We start from the raw sequence: 23,745 nt of genomic DNA, 5'->3' as shown, positions 1-23,745 counted from the left end.
TTTAGTATCGTGGTAGACCATGAGGCTTAAGAAAGACATTTAGTTCAAACCCTTATCATATGAGTGAAGAACCAGAAACCCAGAAGGGTTAAATGATGTATCAATCCTCACATCTGCTCAGGCCCCAACTCCTCAGGGCCCTAGCACAGTGGTCATGAGACAAGCATTGCTGGTGAGTGATCATACTTCCATGACTTTGTTTGAAAATCTAATACTTACCTGTACAGTTGCATCTGGTTTAAAAGCTCTATTAGGCAATCTGGTGCTTTCTTTGCATTTTCTGAATTAAGTGGACGCTTTCCGTACCTAAGCTAAATCATAACAACAATAACAAAATGATCACATTTGGGTTTAATATAATTACATAAGTTGAGTGTATGTTTTGTGTTAAAAAGATGCTGCCAGCATGCAATGATATTCATAGCAAACATGAATGCTAAACAAGTGTGATCAGGCATCATCCTACACACCTGTCAGGTATTACCCCAGGTTCAGTACCAATACAGAACAAGCTGAAATAGAAAAATTTACACTCATGCTACCTGATGTAGTTTGCATATTTGTCCCCACCCAAATCTCATGTTGAAATGTAATCCCCGATATCGGAAGCGAGGCCTGGTGGGAGGTGTTTGGGTCACAGGGATGGATTCCTCATGGCTTGGTGCCATCCTCACAATAGCAAATCATGACACCTGGTTATTTGAAAGTGTGGCACCTCCCCACCCCTTGCTCCTGCTCTCCGTACGTGACACATCCACTCCCCCTTGGCCTTCCACCACGAGTAAAAGCTCCTGAGGCCTCCCCAGAAGACAAGCAGATGCCAGTGCCATGCTTCCTGTATGGCCTGCAGAACCTTGAGCTAATTAAACCTCTTTTTTAAAAAAACATAAATTATCCAGTATCAGGTATTTATTTATAGCAATTCAAGAATGGCCTAATATACTACCAATACACATAATGAAAACTATGAATAAATTTCTATTACTAATTGGCTTACACCGGTATCACAGAAAATAAGACTCTGGAGATCTAAGTTAGTTAAATGAATGTTGGTTAGAGTAATATACTTCTCTCAAATGTACTAATAAATAAGTCATTTGGGATTTATAAGTAACAGGACAAAAAAGGAAGATTGAAATGGTTCCAATATTCATCTTGTAGACAAGATTTGGAGATGGGCTGTATGCAGTGTCTCAAAGGTCTGCCACCACTTGGCCAACCACCAATCCACAGTCTACCTCCATCTTTGTCTCAGCTTCCTCTCTCTTTTTTAAAAAAATAGAGACAGGGTCTTGCTCTGTGGCCCAGGCTGGAGCACAGCGGCATGATCATAGCTCACTGTAATCTTGAACTGCTGGACTCAAGGGATTCTCTTACCTCAGCCTCCTGAGTAACTGGGACTACAGGCGTATGTCACCATGCCTGGCTAATTTTTAAAAACATTTTTGTAGACACAGGGTCTCACTATGTTGCGTGGGTTGATCTTGAACTCTGGCCTCAAGCAATTCTCTTCTCTTGGCCTCCCAAAGTGCTGGGATCCATAGGCATGAATCACCGTGCCTGGCCCCAGACTCCCCTCTAGTCCACTTGGTTCCCTCCTTCCCCTCCTCCTTGTCTATCACTGTGACCAAATCATTGCTTTCCGGTAGTTCAGTTGTCTGAAAATGCTACCAATGAAACCAAACTATCAGTCTGATTTACACATAGGTCCACTTGGTCTCATTGGGGCAAATGAAAATGGAATAGCTGTCTGATAAATACAAACCACAATTCAGAAACACTGAAATCAGTGACCACAGCTAAGACAAATACCCCTCCCAAAACATTTAGAAGCACCTTCACATATGAAGGCTAACAATAGCATTGATAAATAATATGAAGTTGTTACTTTAAATTCATAATGAACTAGCTTCTCCTTCTTTCCTCTTTTTCAGCTTTGTTGAAGTATAATTGACAAAAAAAAATCAGGCCAGGTACGGTGGCTCACACCTGTAATCTCAGCAGTTTGGGAGGCTGAAGCAGGAGGATCATCTTAGGCCAGAAGTGTAAGACCATACTGGGCAACATAGCAAGACCCTATCTCTACAAAAAATTTTTAAAAGTTAGCCAGGTGTGTTGGCATGCACCTGTAGTCCCAGCTACATGGGAGGCTTAGGTGAGAGGATTTCAAGCCCAGGAGTTCATGGTTAGAATGAACTATGATTTCACTGCTGCTCTCCAGCCTTGGCAACAGAACAAGATCCTGTCTCTAAAAAACGAAAAACAAAAGTTTTATGTATTGAAAGTATACACATGATCGATATACATATACGTTGTGAAATGATTACCACAGGCCAAGCTTGGTGGCTTACACCCGTAATCTCAGCACTTTGGGAGGCCGAGGCAGGTGGATCACTTGAGCCCAGGTGTTTGAGACCAGCCTAAGCAACAGAGTGAGACCTTGTCTCTATTTTTTTTAAAAAAATTTTTTTAATGATTACCACAATCAAGCAAATTAACATATTCATCACTTCACATAGTTACCTTCTTGGGGGTGACGGTGGTAGGAATACTTAAGATACACTCTCTCAGCAAATTTCAAGTACACAGTACATTACCACTAACTACAGTGATGTTATGTTATAGGTTAGGTCTCCTATGCTGCATGTTAGGTCTCCAGAACTTACTAACTTGTAACTGAAAGCTTGTATGCTCCATCCAACATCTCCCATTTCCCCTACCCCGACCCCGGGGGTAACCAGCATTCTACTCCCTGTTTCTGAGTTCAACTTTTTTTAGATTTCAATATAAGTGAGACCATGCAGTACTGTCTGGCTTATTTCACTTAGCATAATATCCTCCAGATTCATAACACTCTCGTTTTTTACGTTTTGTGGACTATTACCTCGTATTTTCTTTCCAGTTTTCCAGAGAAGTTTTCAAAGGTTGGGAGAATGGCAGAACCGTTCAAGTTCTCCGGCACAACTTCTAGGGATGAAGTGGAAATTCCTTCTGGAAAACAAAAATAAAACATTGAATAAAACTAACAAAGTGTTCAAACTAGACTTGCTCAATTCATCAGTTGCCCAGAGGATGAGTTATTTGGAAGCACAGATGCGAACCATGGAAGCCCCGCTGACTGCCCGGACATGACCTCGTTCTCTGGCAAGTGCTCATTTCTTCCAAACCTTCCCAGCACTTGAAATCAGGGCAACTGACATTCTGTCTAAGAAGCAGGCCAAGGTGTTGTAAGAGGTTCTGAGGAGGACACATGGCTAGGGTATTTCTCTGGTGTAACCGCTCCTGGGTGCCCCTTGCTTGCAAGGGGTCTGGTGCTGTTCTGAGGGATTTGCAAGTATCAATTCTTTTAAGTCTCACAAAAATTGTGTGAAGTACGTACTGTCAGGATTCCCGTTTAACGGAGCTCACATAAGTTTTGCGTGCTCATACCAGCAGCTCCTGGATTCAAATCCAGGCTGTCTGGAATCAATGCTTTCAAATCTGTTGTGTTGGAACCCTTTGTTTCAAAATGTGTGGTACCATTTGTCCAGAAGGCCGGCCTCAAACATGCAGACATTCCAGATCAGTCTTCTTAATTGGTATAGATATTTCACACACAAAAATTTGGTTAATAACTATCAACTGTATCAGAGGCCTGCAACTTTAGGAATGCTTGGGCCCTGAAAATTGCCAGAAGGAAGAGTTAAGAGGAAGAAATAAAAATGCTAGGGGATAATGGCACTTGCTTTTATCTATAATTTGTGCAACAATTTACTTGTCTCCGAAAGCACGCAAAGCTTAGTTTTTAGGATTTTGTAGCTACTATGATCTTAAAACTATACCTCCCTTGTAATTCATGTTGGTACATCCTGTGCTGACCCATTTATCCCACTCCTACTTGAATCACTGGCTGGGTGCATGATGTTACCTGGCAACTCTCTTTCTTCTGTTATTGAGAAAGGGGATCCCGGAGCAACCTCTTCTTCCAATCTTGATTGTTTTGACTTAGCAAAACTACCTTCTGGTATGTCTAAAGGCAAACAGAGCAAATTTCCTTTTGACTCAAAATTATCTTGTTCATTTTTTGGCAGTTAATATCTAACTTTGATGAGTAGCATCTGAAACTTGTCCCCTGCCTGTTGCTAATGAGTTACTCGGTGCATTGACTAGGCACAGCCCAAGTATCAAAGCACGATGTCTACTGATACCTGAACATGGGAACAGGCATCCCTTTGATGAGCTCAGTTACGTTTAGGAACCCTCTGCTTAGCACAGACCACTCACTAAGCAGAGCGTTCCTAAGTGAAGCAGTAATGGTAGACATCAAAAGCAACGTTTCCAGGGTTCTGAGCTAAACAGCAAGACAGCAAGGTTACCAGGCAGATGGGCCTTTGGAAGTGCTTCAGCTCACATCCTGGAGCGCGCCATCTGCTGGTGACACTGGCACATCGGCGCTATGCTGAAGGCTACGTCATAAACGAGGCCGTCTTGCCTCCTCCCAGCTCAAGTGACTGAGAGTCTCGAACATAGATTCCCATTTCAATTCAGCACAACATTACATATTTTCTATGCTGATGTTCACTTTTATCCCAGACATGTCTGGTCCTCACCTGGGCCCTCCCAGTCTTATCAATGGCACCACCATGGTTCACAGAGCCCTGGCGTTATGCTCAACTCCTCCTTTTCTTTGCTGCCCGCTTCTCCATCCTCAAAGTTCTGCCTATGGAATGAATCCCTCCTTTTCTGAGTTCCTGCCCAAGACCATCTCCCTGGAGGAAATCCTAAATCCTTCACCTTCAATTGTCACTTCCAAATCTCTCTCTTGCCTGAGCTCTGTCAAGCGGCCAACTTGTGTCTCCAAGTATTTGACATCTTTATTTCAAACCCCACTCGAGTCTATCCCTCCCCACCTAAACCACTCTCTCTCCCCCACCATACCTTTAGTTGTGACATCGTCTGACTTCTCTTTTGTCACCCACCTGTCTAGTTGCTGTTGATTTTTCTCTCTGAAAGTTCTGGAATTCAATTTCACTAATTCATTCCATGAATATGTGGACATTACTATGTGCGAGAGGCAGGGCAATGCGGCTGGCAGATAGCGAGAGGTAAAGAGGCAAGTGACCTTTCCTCCACTCTGCTCCTGATATCCTGGTCACCTTGTAGTTCCTCGGACAACCCTGGCACAGTCTTACCTCAAGGCCTTTGCACTTGAGACTCCTTCTGACCAGAGTACTTCCCCATAGATCTGCACCAAGGATTTCTCCATCCATCTAACCTTAACTTTCAATGTAGCCTCCCAACTCTTCACACTCTGTTCTCAGCTGAATTTTCTTATCAGCCTTTATCACATACAACATACTACATGTTTTACTTGTCCATCATCTGTCTCCCACACTAGAGGGTAAAGCCCAATGAGGGCAGGCATTTTGGTTTTCTTCACTACCATATCCCTGACACCGACAGAAGTGTCTGGCACATAGTAGACACTCAATAAACATTTGTTCAATAAATGAATAAATGAATGCTGCAGAATACCCAAGCTGCTACAAATAAAACACCTGATATGCCCAATGGAGATCTCAATACAACAGATAAAGAGTTTATTTCAATTCTGTTATTCTAATTCTCCTAGTGGTGAGGGTAGAGGTAGAGAAACAGCACAAGCTTTAGAGACCTAAATAGCCACTATATATTTGCTATAGTGGCCAGGCTTTGGGCTATTGCTACAAATTTGCCACCAAGAAAATAAAAGTTCCAGAAGGGGCAGAACAGGCAGTAAGGAAAAGAAACTGCCTGTATTAACAGACAAATAGCAATTAATACATTTAACACTTTAAGACAAATAGTAATTAATACATTTAGCACTTTAAGATCTGATAAAACTATCTTTTGGAGGAAGCTATAAATATATGAATTTGGAAAAAAAAGAGAATGGTAAACAAGAGTGGTAAGAGATACCAACTGAGAGAGAAAAAGGATTATCTCAAAGCAAAAAGGACTAAACCAGTAATAATAGTAACTAGTAATAACTATTAAGGACAGACCTCATGGGACACCCTAATTAGTATTCTATAATAGTACTTTCATAAATGGAAAAATTCATTAGAGATCACATTTCCATTCTGCAGAACTTAGAAAAGAAAGAGCCAGTATCTAGCCTCTCTGTAATAAAAAAAAAGAAAAGAAACACATTAAGAAATACTCTTATTTGTGAGAGGCATCTTATAGGAGCTAGTACCTCTTTTCTTCCCATTGCACTTAGACTTAGGTGTGTCCATTTGTTTGAAAGGTTTGGATGGATATTTTCTGGGGGGATCCCATCATTTCAAGGGCCAAGATTTTTAAAAATCAAAAAAAGAAACAATTACAACTCTATCCTTTTCTTTTAGCCTCAAGGCAAACAGCATTCATGCTTGCATCTTCTGTGGTGTCTATACCCCAGTCAGGGCCAAAAGAAACCACTTAAAAAGGATTCCACCTAGCCTCAATTAGGCACTGATCAACAATCACCACGTTTCTTTTCCTTACTGCCTGTTCTGCCACTTCTGGAACTTCTTTGTTTTTTTTTTCTTGGGGGCAAATTTATAGCAATAAGCCAAAGCTTGGCCTTGAATTTCAATCCTCCCCCCTTCCCCGCCCACTGGGCATACCTGGGGCAAAGCAAGGCATCTGTCAGCACAGACACTAGTTACATCCACCAAAGAGAGAAGTCCAGGAACATCATGTAAATAACCTGGTCACGCCTTGAATGAATTACTCAGAATCTGTGAACCTACTAACAAGGGATCATCCAGATGGATGGCTTCAGAGACACAGAAATCGCTAGACTTCTAGAAACCTTCTTCGAAGTGGCAGTGCTGGTGAAGTTCTTTACCTGTACCAAAGGCATGGCTCTCCAGGGAGCACAGGCTCCTGCACAAGAACCAGCACTTCATCAGGAGAGGCTGCAGGTCCTAAGTGATGTCCTTGGCTCAGTTTTGTTTCCACAGTAACCGTATGCTGCTTTTCACTGTCATGTTCCAATGTTTTCATAACAGCGTTAAAACTATATACAGAAAACACCTCAAAAACACAAACGTAGTCAAGTCATCTTAAAAGAACGTGAAATCCGTGTGTATGTGTTAGTGGCTGTAAAGAGGGTGTTCTGCTCTCACAAGAACCCGGCTTTCTTCATTTCCAAGAAAAGTGAAGACAGGTACGATCTGAGGAGCTTCTGAACTTCTCTTGGGTGGCCAACTGGGCACAAGTTTCAGTGAACGTATGTTTGGCATCTGTGTTGTATTTTTCAACTTGCAAAACTTCTGTTAAAAACAATGTTTAATGCCAGACCAGAACCAATCCTGTGGTTAACAGCCAAGTTCCCCTAAGTTAAGGCATTTTTTGAAACCCTGCTCTGAAGTGACATCCTGTGGTAAACAATGATATAGGCCAACAGTCTTTACTGAGCAAGAACAGAATCTACTGAAAGATCCTCCATGTGGTTTTTACAATGCTTTCCCAATGCAAGTGCTTTGTTTACCGATGTTTATTAAGTGCTAAGAGTATGACAATTTAAAGATGATTTTTACTGTTGAATACTCAGTCTGATGGGGACTACTAAATATCTTTTGTATAGATTAATACAATTAAAAATGGATAACTCAATTGATAATAAATATTTGTGACTACATATACATGCTTAAATATGGAATCAAGCAGAGTTTCATTATTAAATGTTGGGTTTTTTGTTTCATTTGAGATAGGATCTTGCTTTGTCACCCAGGCTGGAATAGAGTGGCACAATCACAGCTCCCTGCAGCCTCATCCTCCCAAGCTCAACCACCCCCATGTCAGCCTCCAGAGTAGCTGGGAACACAGGGACATGTCACCATGCCTAGCTAACATTTTTGTAATTTTTGTAGAGACAGGCTTTCACTATGTTGCCCAGGCTGCTCTTAAACTCCTGGGCTCAAGCAATCTTCCTGCCTTGGCCTCCCAAAGTTCTGGGATTACAGGCATAAGCCACCATGCCCAGCCTTAAATGTTGGGTTTTCTAACTTTCTTACTCCATTCCCTTGACAAATACTTATGGAGTGTATCTATATGCCAGGCACTGAGCTAGGAAGGGGCTATCCTCTTGACTCCTTCCTGATTCTGGAGACCTCTCCAAGAAGGCAGATGATGGCAAAATTCAAAATCTTAAAAAAAAAATTATCCTCTGGCTGGGCGTGTGGCTCATGCCTGTAATCCCAGCACTTTGGGAGCCTGAGATGACAAATTGCTTGAGTCCAAGAGTTCAAAACTAACCTGGCCAACATGTCAAATCCCTGTCTCTACAAAAATTACAAAAATTCATTGGGCGTGGTGGCATGCACCTGTAGTCCCACCTACTTGGGAGGCTGAGGTGGGAGGATTGCTTGAACCTGGGAGATCGAAGGCTGCAGTGACCCAAAACTGTCACTCCAGCCTGTCTGAGGGTCCCTCTGACACACATCTCTTCTCTCCCAGCTTCTGTTGGAGTGCTGGAGGAGAGGGAGTTAAGGGAAGGGGTCCTGCTGATCGTACTACAAAAACGAAAGACCAGTTGGACCTTAGACTCTGTTTTCCAAAAGAAACATCAATCCTGTAATGAAAATGCTGAAAATATTTTTTAGAGTAATTCAGGCAAAAAGAACAAAAGGACAGTGATACCAGGAGGAAAGATGCAAAAAGGAATTGTGAGCAAAATGATTAAATCTGAGTGTAAATCTAATAAAACACTGAGTGAAGTAATACCAACAGAAAACATTTTACAAATTAGAAAAACTAGAGAAGCAGCTAAATGGTCAGAAGAATAAGTACAGCACAGAATGCTCATGAAATTTGGATAGTTTTCAACCATAAGGCAAGTCCAATTGGCCTTAATAAAAACCCCAATAAATTCTAAACAATATTACACAGACTGTGTTTCTCTGACCATCTTGCAAAAAGTTAGCAAAAGGTAATGAAATACCTTTAAAATAACCCATATGTTTGGAAACTAAATGTTCAGAAATGTGATTGAAGTTAGTGTCTGAAGGTCCTTCTTCTGTTTGGAATATGGTAAAAATATTAACTTGAAGCTTTTAAAAGTGTGTGTGTTAAAATTTCTAGGGTTAACTTTAGAAATAGGAGATGAAAACTTCCAAACTAGGAAAAGGGGGAAAATGATTAAAAATTATAAATCTAAATGAAGGCAAGGACAGAAAGAATGAGAATGTGGGACAAAGACAAGAAAACTCAATCCAAATATATCAATGGAAGCACAATGGATTCATTGTTCCTATTAAAAGAGATTGTCAGATCAGACTTTTTAAAATCCAGGTAAAAGCTCTTTATGTGATAGCAATTCACAAGGGTCAAAAAAAGATTGAAAGTAAAAGAATGGCAAAAAAAAAAAAAAAAAAAGATGTATCAGGTAAATATTAGCCAAAAGAAAACTAGTGTTGCTTTATTGATATTAACTAAGAAAGAAGAATTACTAGAGATGAAGAGTCACTTCCTGATGCACCTAGTAGCATTGCCTCAAAACATATAATATACAACAAAGGGAAATACATAAGTACATACAGAACACTCATGAAATTTGGATACCATTTTCAGCCATAAGGCAAGTCCAATTAGGCCTTAATGTAAGCCCCAGTAAATTCTAAAGGAAAGATATTGTACAGACTGTGTTTCTCCGACCATGTTGCAAACAGTTAGCAATAAGTAATGGAAGTATCCCATATGCTTTGAAACTACATTAAATTTTACTAAATAACTGAGTTTTTAAAAATACATAAAAAGGAAGAACTACTAAGCATTGATAGTAACAAAAGCACTAATATCAAAATGTGATAGAGCCAAAGCATTCCTAAGAAAACTTTAAATGCATTTATCAAGAAAACAGAAAGGTTAAAAACAAATGAGTATTTAACTCAAAAGCTGGAAAAAGAACATCAGAGTAAATGCAAAGATATAAGAAGTAAAAATTTTAAAAAAGCAGATAACAACAGAAGATAAAACAATAGAAATAAAAACAGAGAAGAGTAACAAACCAAAAGACCAATTCTTTAAAAGATAGACCTCTAGTAAAACTTATCAAGAATAAAAGATACAAATAAGCATGACACAATATAAAGGAAACAACTGCAATGATTAAAATTAAATTAAACATTAAGAAGCACACTAAAAAATATGGTGCTGAGACATTCCTAGAAAAACACACAATTCCAAAACTGACCCAAGAAGAAATAGAGAACTTGAGTATATCAGTGACTACTAAGGAAATTGAAATAACAACATTTTCCCATCCCCCAAATTCCCAGGTGGTTTTATAAACTTTAAAAAAATAGTTAGTTTTTATCTTATATAAACTTTTCCAGCAAGAGAGAGAGCTGCCCAGCCTCCATCCACAGGCTAGTGTGACACTGATTCCAATGCCAGATAATAGCAGTAGGAGAAAAGTACAGGTTTGTTCCACTCATGAACGTAGATGTAAAGTTCATTAATAAAGTATTCACTAAATAAGTCCAACAATGTATCTTTTTTAACACATACCACGAACAAATGAGGTTTATCCCAGGAACACAAGTATGGCTGAACAACATAATACCTATTGATATAATTTGTCATATTAATAAGCAAAAGGACCACTATACCCTTCTATTGTCTGTTACTATGAGTTGTACTTTTTAAAATTCCACATATAAGTAAAATTATGCAGCCCTGGTCTGTGTTTGTCTTCTTTCACTTAGCATAGAAGGATGGTTACCTTCAGGAATCAAGGGGTTGGGAAAATGGGGAGATGTTGGTCAAAGGGCACAAACTTTCAGTTATTAAATGAATAAGTTCTAGAGACCTGAGATATACAATGGTGACTATAGCTAATAATAATGTATATGTACTTGAAACTGGCCGAGAGAGTAGATCTTTATTATTAACACACACATATACACACACACAAAGATAACTATGTGGGGGGATATGTAAATTAGCTTGATTATGGTAATCATTTCACAATGCATATGCATAACAAAATATCACATTACATACCATAAATATATACAATTTTTATTTGCCAATTATTCCTCAATAAAGCTGGAGGGAAAAAAGAAACCAAAGGAGAAAATTCATTTGATTATCTTAGTTGATGCAGAAAAATGCATTTCATAAAGTTCAATACTTATTTATGATTTTTTAAAAACTCAGCAAATTATGAGTAGAAAGGAACTTCTTTAATCTGGTAAAAATTCGATACCAAAAATCTACCACAAACATCTTACTTAACAGAGAAACTTTAGATGCATTTGCTATAAGATTAGAAAAAAGACAAGGATGCAGATTTTCACTGCTATGTTTAAAACATACTAAAGATATTGGCCAATGATACAAAGAACGAAAAATAAGAGATGTAAGTATCAGAAGGGGAGAAAGAATCTATCATTTTTTGCAAGTAATAGAATCATCTACTCAGGATAACTAAGAGAATCAACAGATAAATTATTTGACTTAATAAGAGTTCAGCAAGGTTGCCAGATACAGGGTTATTTTATAAAAATCAACAGTATCGCTCTACTTTAGCAATAACAAATTTTAAAACAATAGTAAAAAAATCATAAATATCTAAGAATTACCCCAGAATACATTAGCCCTTCATAGAGAAAACTTTAAAACTCAATAAAGGACGCAGACAATGACACAGACCAAGAGAGAGACATTCATACTCTTGTGTGGGATGGTTTAATATTTTAAAGATGTCACTTCTCTTCAAGTTAACTTATATATGTAATGCAATTTCTATCAAAATTCCAGTGAACTTAAGTAATTTGATCAACTTAGTCTAAATTTATATGAAAAAAAAAAAAGTCCCTTGAACAACTAAAGTCAACTTTGAAAAGGGAAGAAGATTAACTATTCTATTTAAACAAAGAAAAACAAGCTTAAAAATATCTTCAGGGAGGCCGGGCGCAGTGGCTCACACCTGTAATCCCAGCACTTTGGGAGGCTGAGGCGGGCGGATCACGAGGTCAGGAGATTGAGACCATCCTGGCTAACACAGTGAAACCTCGTCTCTACTAAAAATACAAACAATTAGCTGGGCAGGTGTGGTGGTGGGTGCCCATAGTCCCAGCTACTCGGGAGGCTGAGGCAGGAGAATGGTGTGAACCCAGGAGGCGGAGCTCAGTGAGCTGAGATCACGCCACTGCACTCCAGGCTGGGTGACAGAGTGAGACTCCATCTCAAAAAAAAAAAAAAAAAAAAAAAAAAAAAAAAAAAAAAAGTCTTCAGGGAATAGAAACTACACAAAAGGACCTAGCAGCTCTAGAAAGGACCAAACAACTTATAGAAATAAAAAAATATAATAAACATTCAATGTTAGGTCCAGTATTAGATACTGGTGAACAGGTAGTTGTGAAAAACAGATGAAATTATCTAGCATGCAAATAAAGTGAAGGAATAGAAAATATGTAGGAGTGGCTAAAAGATGTAGAATCTAGTTGGAGTTCAAGCAGGAGAAAGAAGAATGAGCCAAAAGCAATACTTGAGGAGATAGTGACTGAGAATTTCCCAGAACTGATGAAAGACATGTCATATTCCAGATTCCCTACAAATGCCAAGGAACATAAACAAAAAGGTTTTTCTTACCTAGATGTATTTAGACTTACTTAGACAAATTTTAATAAGTGGAACATTACCAAGGATAAATGGAAAAAATTTTATATATATTCAGAAGGAGGAAAAAAAAAGGACAAATTACCTTTGAAGACTGACTGGTAGATTGACAGCTAAATTTTCATCAGGAAGAATAGAAAACAAAAAACAACTGAATAATTTATTTGATGTATGATAGAAAAAGTTTTGCCAACATGGTATTCAAGCAAAATTCAAGAATAAGGGTTGAATGGGCATTTTCATAAAGCAAAAATTCAACCTCAAGTTTTAAAATAAAGAACACCAATACATTATGTGGTTGGGGTAGGCCAATGGAATTCAAGGATCTTAGATCTATATAATCTGGAGGAAAAGTAACAGTAAATTAAATTTAGGCTTAGAAATTTACACATTATGTAAAAGTCACACTAGATTAACACTAAATTAAATTTAGACTTAGAAATTTACACGTTATAGTTTCTAAGTTAATCAGTAAATGAAAAAAGAAAGAGGGTATTTAGCTACAAATGAGTAGAGGTAAGACTATAATAAAAATACTTATGCAAAATGAAAAGAATGAGAGAAAGAAAACAGAATGGTTGGGGCACACAGAAAGTACAAAATAAATTAGTAGATATAATCCAAATATGCGGGGAAGTACATGAAATATATAATGGACTAAATACTCCAGTTAAAAGACATACTATGAAATGAAGGGCAAGGAAGTCCAACTACAGGCTGTTTACAAGTTATGTATATAACAATATATAACATTAGGAAACACATACACATATGTCAGTCATAAGAAGACTTTTAGAAATTATACCATGCAAATTCTAAACAAAATAAACAGACTTTAAGACAAAAACATGACCGGATATAGGGGTCATCACTTCATAATGATAAGAGTTTTAATATGCCATAAGGTAAATACACAATAAGGTAACTATTTTACTTTTATTTAAAGACTTATTCTTTTTTTTGTCGTTTTTTTTTTTTTTTTTTTTTTTGAGATGGAGTCTCACTCTGTCGCCCAGACTGGAGTGCCATGGCACGACCTTGGCTGACCGCAACCTCCACCTCCTGGGTTCAAGTGATTCTCTTGCCTCAGCCTCACGAGTAGCTGGGATTACAGGCATGCACCACCACACCTAGCTAATTTTTGTATTTTTAGTAGAGACAGAGTTTCACCATGTTGGTCAGGCTGGTCTTGAACTCTTGACCTCAAGTGATCCACCTGCCTCAGACTCCCAAAGTGCTGGGATTACAGGTATGAGCCATCACGCCTGGCCTAAAGACTTATTCTTTAGAAAAAAGATTTGTAGGAAGCAAACATTGAATAGAACCAGAAGAAAAAACTGGCAAATCTGCAATCATAATGAAAGGTTTTAATACACTTCTCTCAGCACTTGATATAATAAGTAGACTGATTAAAAAATAGTAAGAATATAAGATTTGAAGAACATAGTTAAGAAAAGTAACCTAATGAATATACATATATAGAGAGACACTATACTCAATGATTGTGAAATATACTCTTTTAGCCACAAACTAATATTTTTAAAAATTGGCATATACTAAGCCATAAAGTACATCTCAAAATTTCAAAAGGCATAATCATACAGACTATGTTCTCTAGTCACAATGCAATCAAACTAGAAAACAACCAAAAGATAGCTAAGAACTCCTATACCACTAAGAATTAACAAATACATTTCTAACCAACATCTGGGTCAATAAAGAAATTTTAAAAAATAATATTTTAGGCCGGGCATGGTGGCTCATGCCTGTAATCTCTGCACTTTGGGAGTCCAAGGCAGGCAGATCACCTGAGGTCAGGAGTTCAAGACCAGCCCGGCCAACATGGCGAAACTCCGCCTCTATTAAAAATACAAAATTAGTCAGGCATGGTGGCACATGCCTGTAATCCCAGCGACTCAGGAGGCTGAAGCAGGAGAATCACTTGAACCCCAGAGATAGAGGCTGCAATGAGCCAAGATCACGCCACTGCACTCCAGCCTGGGTGACAGAGCGAGACTCTGTCTCAAAATAAAATAAAATAAAATAATAAAAAATAATATTTTTAAGTAAATAATGACAAATATTATATATTATAATGTGTGAGATTCACCTAAAGCAGTACTTAGAGAGAAATGAATAGCATTAAATGTAGTAATATAGGAAATAATATATGATCATATGTTTTTGGTAAGAATTTCATATGACTAACCACAGAGAAAAGATTGATGAAATAGAATTTATTAAAATTAAAAGCTTTGGTTTATCAAAAAAGCAATCTTAAACACATTATACAGAGAGAGAAGGACAGACCACACAGTGGAAGAAGATATTTACAAGCCACATAATGAAGGACGAGTGTCCAGAATGTATTACAAAGAATTCCTAGGAATCAATATAAGAAGATAATTCTATAGACAAGTAGGCAAGACATGTTAGACACTACACAAAAGCGGAAATTGAAATGGCTAATAAACACATAAAACTATGCTAAACTTCAATCAGGGATATTTGAATTAAAACTTCAGTGTCCACACACACACACACATCAGAAATTTAAAATACCAAGTGTTGGTGAGGATGTAAAGCAACAGGGCTCTCATACACAGCTAGCGGGAAAGTAACAGATACAGTCACTTTGAGAAAGTTTGGCAGACGTAAAATTGTTAAAGGTATGCATATTCTGTAACCCAGCAATTGTACTCCTAAAAATGTACCTAGACAAGATTTTTAACATGTGTATCAGGAGAAATGTGCATGATTCTTCATAGTGGCATTATTTCTAACAACCCAAACTGCAAAAATCCAAATATCCCACAGCACTGGAATGGATTTTTAAATGTGGTATTTTCATGTAACTGAATGCTAAAGAAATATACTTCACTTACACATATTAGCATGAATGGATCTCACAAATGACTGAGCAAAAGAAGCCATATATAATATATACAGTATAATGTCATTTGTTTACATTTAAAATCAGATAAAACTAAACTGTATATTATTTAGGGATATATACGGAGAAAGCAAAAGTATAAAGAGAAGTAACTGAAAGGTTTTTACAAAAGTCCTAAGTCATTACCTCTATGAGGGATGAAAGAAATTAATAAGTAATAATCTAGTATGGAAGGATTGTAAGCCAATGGCAATTTTCTAGTTCCCAATTTGAGCTGTGGTTACACAGACGTTCTCTTTATAGTCATTCTTTAAACTGTACACATCTGACTATCTCTTCTGAATGTATGGAATTCTCGCAACGCACAAATGAACAAAAAAGCAGAGATTCAGACATAAAATTAAGGGGAGGGGGTGGGATGGGTTTCAGGCAAAGCACACCAGGATTTTGAAAGTAATAGTCATGTTATATTTCTAAAACTGGATGATGGCTTGCAGATATTTGTTGCATTAATTTTCTAAATATCCTACACATATTTATAACCAGTTGAATCCTTTCGATATGTAATTTTTAAAAGTAGAGAAAAAATGCAGTCAAGAAACATCATAAACAGTAGAAAAGTATTATATCATTACATTATATTATACACAACATTGTGGACCAGGCTGGGAATCTTTACACCACTGTTAACATGAGTAAATGAACTCAGAAGTTTTAATAATTTGACCACACAATATTTTAGAACATTTCTTATAAACTGCAAGTACATGCTTGAGAATGAAATAAGCTCTGGATGAGATCCTTAGGAAAGTACCCGCACTGTGCCCTCCTCTGAGGCTGGAGAGAAGGTGTGACTGGCTGGTGGGATTCAGGTCCCAGGCTATACCTTCCTTGGCACAAGAGGTCCTGGTTCCTGAATGGAGCCCCCCATTTTTCCTCCTAACCTTCATGAACATTTAGAACTAGTAAGCAGCTCACACTCCTCCCTCCACGGCCTGGCAAAAGTCACTGTGCAAAGTGACTTGATCTGCAATCTGAGTAACAGCCTAGTCTGCCAAAATCAGATTAATTTCATTTTATTCTGCCCAAAAAAAAAAAAAAAAAAAAAAAAAGGACTATTCTCTCACCTCTGTCTTCCAAGTTTTGCAGCTTATGTTTCAAGCTAGTACTTTCCATTAGCGATTCTTGGTTCACAATCTTAAAAACAAAACAGACCACAAATATATGTCCTTTATGGCGAAGCAGGAAACAGGTGGTGGTATATTACCCCGTCAAAAGGAATAGCCAATGTGTTATGCAAATATGACATTAATTCTAGAAAATCAGATGAATAACCAACAATTAAATAGTACCTTAGATATGTTTTCTTCATCTTCTGGGTGCTCCAAGGAAGTGAGCTTGCTCAGCGAGTGAGGACCTTGAAGTTCTGAGCATTAGAAAGAAGTTTCAAGTGAATACATGCCAAGTAACAAAGCAATAAGAATTCACTATCATTCTAGATATTAAATCTCATCATCAAAAAAAGGGACACAGTTCTAAGTGAAACAAAAATCTACTGACTGTATCTTTCGGGCCATGAATTCTTACTAGGTTTGTACATCTGTAGGTAAGATTAACAGCCAGTTACTTCAACTAGATCGGCACCCATCTGGCCTCAAATAACATGGGCAGGGATTCTTCCACCTCTATCTTGTGATTCTTCCCTTCTCTCCCTTAGAATCCCCTCCCTTATTGCCTCTTACTCTTTTTTGATGATTTGATATACATATACATGGTGTAATGATGATCACTTTTAAATCAATGAACACATCCATCACTGCCTGTGCTGTAGATCCCAGAACTTGTTCATGTTATGCCTAAAAGTTTATATCCTTCGAGGACCATCTCCTCTTTCCCCCCACCTCCTAGCACGTGGCAACCACTGTTCTACTCTGTTTCTATGGGTTTGACTTTCTTACATTCCATGTATATGTGAGATTATATAGTATTTGTCCTTTAGTGACTAGCTTATTTCACTGAACATAATGACCTCCAGGTTTATCTATGTTGTTGCATATGGCCTGATTTCCTTCTTAAGGCTGAATAGTATTCCATTGTTTATATATACCACATTTTCTATATTCATTCATCCACTGACTGATACTTAGGCTGATTCCACATCCTGGCTATTGTGAATAATGCTGCAATAAACATAGAAGTGCAGATATCTCTTCAAGATGCTGATTTTATCTCCTTTGGATATATACATGGAAGTGGGAATGATGGATTCTATACAATTCTAATTTGTTTTGAGAAAACTCCATACTGTTTTCCACAATGGTTGCATCAATTTACATTCCCAGCAACAATGTACAATTATTCCCTTCTCTCCATACCCTTGCCAACACTTGTTATCTCTTGTCTTTTTGATAATACCTATCTGGACAGGTGTGAGATATCACATTATGGTTTTGATTTGCATTTCTCTAATGATCAGTGATGTTGAGTACATATACCCACCATTAGCTATTTGTGTATCTTTTCTGGAAAAATGTCTATCCAGCTTCTTTACCCATTTTTAATTAGGTTATGTGCTTTCTTGCTTTTGAGTTGTGGAAGTTATTTTGAACATTAACCCCTAAACTATTATCAGATATATGATTTGCAAATATTTTCTTCCATTCTTTAGGCTGTCTTTCCATTTGATTGATTGCTTTCTTTGCTGTGCACAAGATTTTTAGTATGACATAGTCCCAAAAGTTTATTTTGCTATTAGGGTCGTATGCAAAAAATCATTGCTAAGACCAGTGTCAAAGAGCTGTTTCCCTATTTTTGTCTAGTAGTTGTACAGTTTTAGATCTTAAAGTCTTAATCTATTTTGAGTTGATTTTTGTATATGGTGTAAGATAGAGGTCCAATTTCATTGTTTAGTATGTGGATAACCAGTTTTCCCAACACATTTATTGAAGAGGCTTTCCTTTCCACATGGTGTATTCTTGGTGCCCTTTTCATAGATTAAGTGGCCATATATATGTGTAGGTTTATGTCTGGGCTCATAATGTTATTTTGGCCTTATGTGCCTGTCTCTATGGCAGTACTATACTGTTTTGATTACTATAGTTTTTAAATACACTTTGAAATCAGAAAGTGTGATGCCTCCAGCTGTATTCCTCTTTCTCAACATTGCTTTGGTTATTTAGGGTCTTTTGTGGTTCCATATAAATTTTAGGATAGTTTTTTCTATTTCTGTGAAAAATGCCAGTAGAAATTTGATAGCAATTGAATTGAATCTGTGTATTGCTTTGGATAATGAGGACATTTTAACAATATTAATTCTTCCAATCCATGTACATAGGATATTCTTCCATTTATGTCTTCAATTAATTTCATCAATGTCTTATAGTTTTCAGATTATGATCTTTCATCTCCTTGGTTATTTTTGTGTTTTTTATAAGCTATTATAAGTGAGATTTTTTCTTTTTTCTTTTTTTTGAGATGGAGTCTCACTGTGTCACCCAGGCTGAAGTGCTGTGGCATGATCTCAGCTCACTGCAACCTGTGCCTCCTGGGTTCAAGCGATTCTCCTGCCTCAGCCTCCCGAGTAGCTGGGACTACAAGAGTGTACCACCACGCTCGGCTAATTTTTTGTATTTTTAGTAGAGATGAGGTTTCACTGTGTTAGCTGGGATGGTCTTGATCTCCTGACCCCATGATCCGCCTGCCTCAGCGTCCCAAAGTGCTGGGATTACAGGCGTGGGCCACCATACCTGGCCGAGATTTTCTTGATTTCTTTCTTAGTTTATTGTTAGTGTCTAGAAATGCAACTCATTTTTGTTTTGTTGTCGTTTTGTTGAAACCCAGAAGCAAACTCCACAACTGATTTTTGATTGTTGATTTTGTATCCTGCAATTTTACTGAATTCATTTATTAGTTCTAACAGTTTTTTGGTAAAGCCTTTAGGGTTTGATATATGTAAAATCATGTCATCTTTAAACAAAAACAACTTAACATCCTCTAATTTTGATGTCTTTTATTTCTTTTTCTTGCCTGGATAGAACTGGGTAGGACTTTCAGTACTATGTTAAACAGAAGTGGCAAGAGTAGGCACCTTTGTCTTATTCCTGATCTTGGAGGAAAAGCTTTGAGCATTTCACCAGTGAGTGGAATGCTGGCTATAGGCTTGTCATATATTGAGGTACATTCCATATGTACCTAATTTGTTGAGAGTTACTACGAAAGGATGTCAAATTTTGTCAAATACTTTTTTGCATCTATTGAGATGATTCTAGGAATTTAACCTTCGTTCTGTTAATGTGGTTTATCATATTTATTGATTTGTGTATGTGGAACCTTCCTTGAATCTCAGGGATAAATCCTACTTTATCATGGTGTATAGTCCTTTTAATGTGCTATTTAGTAAGTTTTGTTAGTATTTTTGAGGGTTTTTACATATACGTTCATCAGGGACATTGGTCTGTAATTTTCTTTTCTTGTAGCATTCTTATCTGGCTTTGACAAGAGGGTAAAGATGGCCTCATAAAACGGGTTTGGAAGTGTTCTCTCCACCTCAGTTTTTCAGAAGAGTTTGAAAAGGATTGGTGTTAATTTTTCTTTAAATACTTGGTAGAGTTCACCAATGACACCATCTGGCCCTGGGCTACTCTCTATTGGGAGGTTTGATTACTGATTTGATCCCTTTACTCATTCTGGGTCTCTTCAGCTTTTCTATTTCTTCAAATTCAGTCTTGGTAGGTCACGTTTCTAGAAATTCATCCATTTCTTTTAGGTTATCCGATTTGTTGGTGTATAATTTGTTTGTTGTAATTGCTTACGATCCTTTGTAGTTCTGTGGTATCCGTTGTAATGTCACTTTTTCATATATAATGTTTTTTCCTTTTGAGTCCTCTCTCTTTTTCTCTTGGTTAGTCTAGCTAAAGGTCTGTCAATTTCACTCTTTCCAAATACAAATTCTTAGTTTCATTGACCATTTCTATTGTCTTTCTAGTATCTATTTCATTTATTTATGGCTTAATATTTGTTATTTTCTTCATTAAGCTGACTTTGGGTTTAGTTTCTTCTTTTTTCAGTTTCTTGAGGGGTGAAGTTATTTGAGATTTTTCTTTTTTCTTAATGTAGGTATTTATTGCTATAAACTTACCTTTTAACACTGCTCTTGTCGCATCCTGTAAATTTTGGTATGTTTCCATTTTCATTTATCTCAAGATTTTTAAATTTCCCTTTTAATTTCCTTGGTCCATTGTTATTTAGGAGTGTGTTGTTTAATTTCCATGTATTTGTGAATTTTCCAATCTTCCTCCTGTTGTTATTTCTAGTTTCATACTGCTGTGATCAGAAAAGACCTCTAAGATTATTTCAGTCTTTTCAAATTTGTTAAGATGTATTTTGTGGCCCAACATATGATCAATTCTGGAGAATGTCCCACGTGCACGGTGCACTGCAGAAGAGTATGTGTTCCACTGTGAGATGGAATGTTCTGTATATGTTAGTTAGATCCATCTGGTCTACTGTATTATTCAAGTTCACTGTTTTCTTATTGATTTTCTATCTGGATAATCTATGGACTGTTGAAGGTGGGGAAATTAAAGAACTCTGTTATTGTATTGCTATTTCTCTCTTCAGTTCTGTTAATATTTGCTTTATATATTTAGGTGCTGTAATGTTGGGTTCATATATATATATTCACAATTGTTATTTCCTGTTGATGAATTAACCCTTTTATCATCATCTAGCCTTTGTCTCTTGTGACAAATTTTGACAGAAAGTCTATTTTGCCTGATGTAGGTGTAGCCACATCCCTGCTCTCTTTTGATTGCCATTTGCATGGAATATCTTTTTCCAACCCTTCACTTTCAGTTTATACCTGTCCTTAAGGTAAAGTGAGTCCCCTGTAAACAGCATATTGCTGAATCTCATTTTTTTCTATCCATTCAACCACTCTGTGTCTTTCGATTGGAGAATTTAATCCATTTAAAGTAATTATTGGTAGGTAAGAACTTAGTATTGCCATTTTGTTGATTGTTACTTTTTGGTAGTAACTTTGTTCCTTTCTTCCCTCTCTTGCTGTCTTCCTTCCTTTTATTCTGTTTTTTCGTTTGTTTGTTTGTTTTCTTTGTGAGATAGAGTCTCACTCTGTCACCCAGGCTGGAGTGCAGTGGCACAATCTCAGCTCACTGCAACCTCCACCACCCAGTTCAAGCAATTCTCCTCTCAGCCTCCCAAGCAGCTAGGACTACAGGCGCCTGCCACCACACCTGGCTAATTTTTGTATTTTTAGTAGAGATGAGACTTACCATATTGGTCAGGCTGGTCTCGAACTCCCGACCTCAGGTGATCCGCCTGCCTCAGCCTCCCAAAGTGCTGGGATTACAGGAGGGAGCCACTGCACCTGACCCCTTTTATTATTTAATGTTACATTTTCCTCTCTACTTTTTTATTTTCCCTACTTATTTTCTTCCAGTGGCAGCTACACTAACAGACTGTTATTGAAGTACTTACTAAATATCATTGTATGCCTGGCAATGTACTGAACTGCAGAATAATAAACAATATTAATATTGTTATTAACAAACAAAATCATATTCTTAACAAACTTAAAAAGGAGACAGCGAAAATAAAATACATTGAGGGTTAAGAAAAAGCCTATAGGTTAAGGGTGGGCAAACTCTGGCCCCCAAGCCAAATCCAGTCTGCTACCTCATTTTATAAAAAAGTTTTATGGAAAGACAGCTAGCCCATTGGCTTACATCTTATCCACGGCCAATTTTGTGCAACAACCGCACAGTTGAATAGTTACAACAGAAACCATATGGATCAAGGCCAGCTGTGGTGGCTCACGCCTGTAATCCCAGCACTTTGTGGGGGCAAGGTGGGCAGATCACTTGAGGTCAGGAGTTCCAGAATGGACTGGCCAACATGGCAAAACTCCATCTCAACTAAAAATACAAAAATTAGCTGGGTATGGGAGGCTGAGGCAGGAGAATTGCTTGAACCTGGGAGGCGGACGCTGCAGTGAGCTGGGATCACACCATTGCACTCCAGCCTGGGCAACAGAGCAAGACTCCATGTCAAAAAAAAAAAAGACAAGAGAAAGAAACCATATGGATCAAAAAGCAAAAAATAATTACTATTGGAACCTTACAAAAAAATGTTTACCAACCGCTGCTACAGGTCATAATTTGAGATGTCTTGCTTCTTTAAAAAAAGAAGAGACCAGCAATTCTTGGGCACAAGCTGATCTCAAATGGCAAAGCAAAATTAAAACATCATATCCTCTGTTATTTTCTAATAAGACACATTAAGGTAAAGAACAATGTTATCTTCATATTTTCTTTAATATATATTAAAATGAAAATGTTTTATTTACTTCAAACTTCCTTTCCCAAATACAAATTTTTTTCTATGTAAGTCAACAGAAAATCATGTACCTGTTTTCTGGGCAGAATCTTCAGGAGTCGAAAAAACAAAACTATCTTGGAATTTTTTTTCAGAAGTCTTTGGAGATACGGTGTTATTTTGATTGGGTATGTCTTTCTGTGATGGTGACAGAAGCTTAGCCTAAAATATAGTATCTTTTTAAAGTGTTAACATTCATAACAATTCAAAACAAGTTATCAAAATATTCTAAGACATTTTCAATATTACTTTAAGAAGCTTAAGTATTAGATTTACTCCATTTGAAAATAAATGCTAATTCTATTCAGAATTTCTGTGTGTTTTTAGTTGAGGGGTGGATATTAGCTTAATGCTATGGTACTGAATCTGAACTAGATCATTTATTCTTTCAGGAGATACAGAAATGAAAATCTTATGAATCCTTAGAAATCATAAATTCTGTTATGTAAAAAGAGAGAGGCTGGCACCTGATCCTAGACTCTGGTTTTCACAGTTGAAAAGGATCTTATAGATTCTTAAATTTCCAATTTCCAGTTATCTTTTTTTGTTTAAGATGGAGCCACTCTGCCACCCGGGCTGGAGTGCAGTAGCATGATCTCAACTCACTGCAACCTCTACCTACTGAGTTCAAGCAATTCTCGTGCCTCACCCTTGTGAGTAGCTGGAATTACAGGCATGCGCCACCACACCCAGCTAATTTTTTTGTATTTTTAGTAGAGATGGGCTTTCGCCATGTTGGCCAGGCTGGCCTCAAACTCCTGACCTCAGGTGATCTGCCCGCCTCTGCCTCCCAAAGTGATGGGATTACAGGCGTGAGCCACCGCACC

The 23,745-nt window shown here is 37.5% G+C and overlaps 1 protein-coding gene across 1 annotated transcript in view; it reads right to left on the bottom strand.

Moving 5' to 3' along the window:
- Positions 1-23,745, bottom strand: part of SYCP2L (synaptonemal complex protein 2 like) — a 75,129-nt gene that overhangs the window by 4,689 nt on the left and 46,695 nt on the right. Inside the window, exons 20-25 of the mRNA XM_073006214.1 lie at positions 22,951-23,080; positions 16,879-16,952; positions 16,654-16,723; positions 3,908-4,009; positions 2,885-2,991; positions 220-311 (exon numbers count right to left, since the gene is read on the bottom strand). Of these exons, the coding sequence (XP_072862315.1) occupies positions 220-311; positions 2,885-2,991; positions 3,908-4,009; positions 16,654-16,723; positions 16,879-16,952; positions 22,951-23,080 (575 nt within the window). The remainder of the gene's footprint in view (positions 1-219; positions 312-2,884; positions 2,992-3,907; positions 4,010-16,653; positions 16,724-16,878; positions 16,953-22,950; positions 23,081-23,745) is intronic.

The sequence above is a fragment of the Chlorocebus sabaeus genome, chromosome 17, assembly GCF_047675955.1.
Source record: "Chlorocebus sabaeus isolate Y175 chromosome 17, mChlSab1.0.hap1, whole genome shotgun sequence".
NCBI lineage: Eukaryota > Metazoa > Chordata > Mammalia > Primates > Cercopithecidae > Chlorocebus > Chlorocebus sabaeus.
The sequence above is the reverse complement of the archived record's forward strand: the minus strand, read 5'-3'. Positions and strand labels throughout refer to the sequence as shown.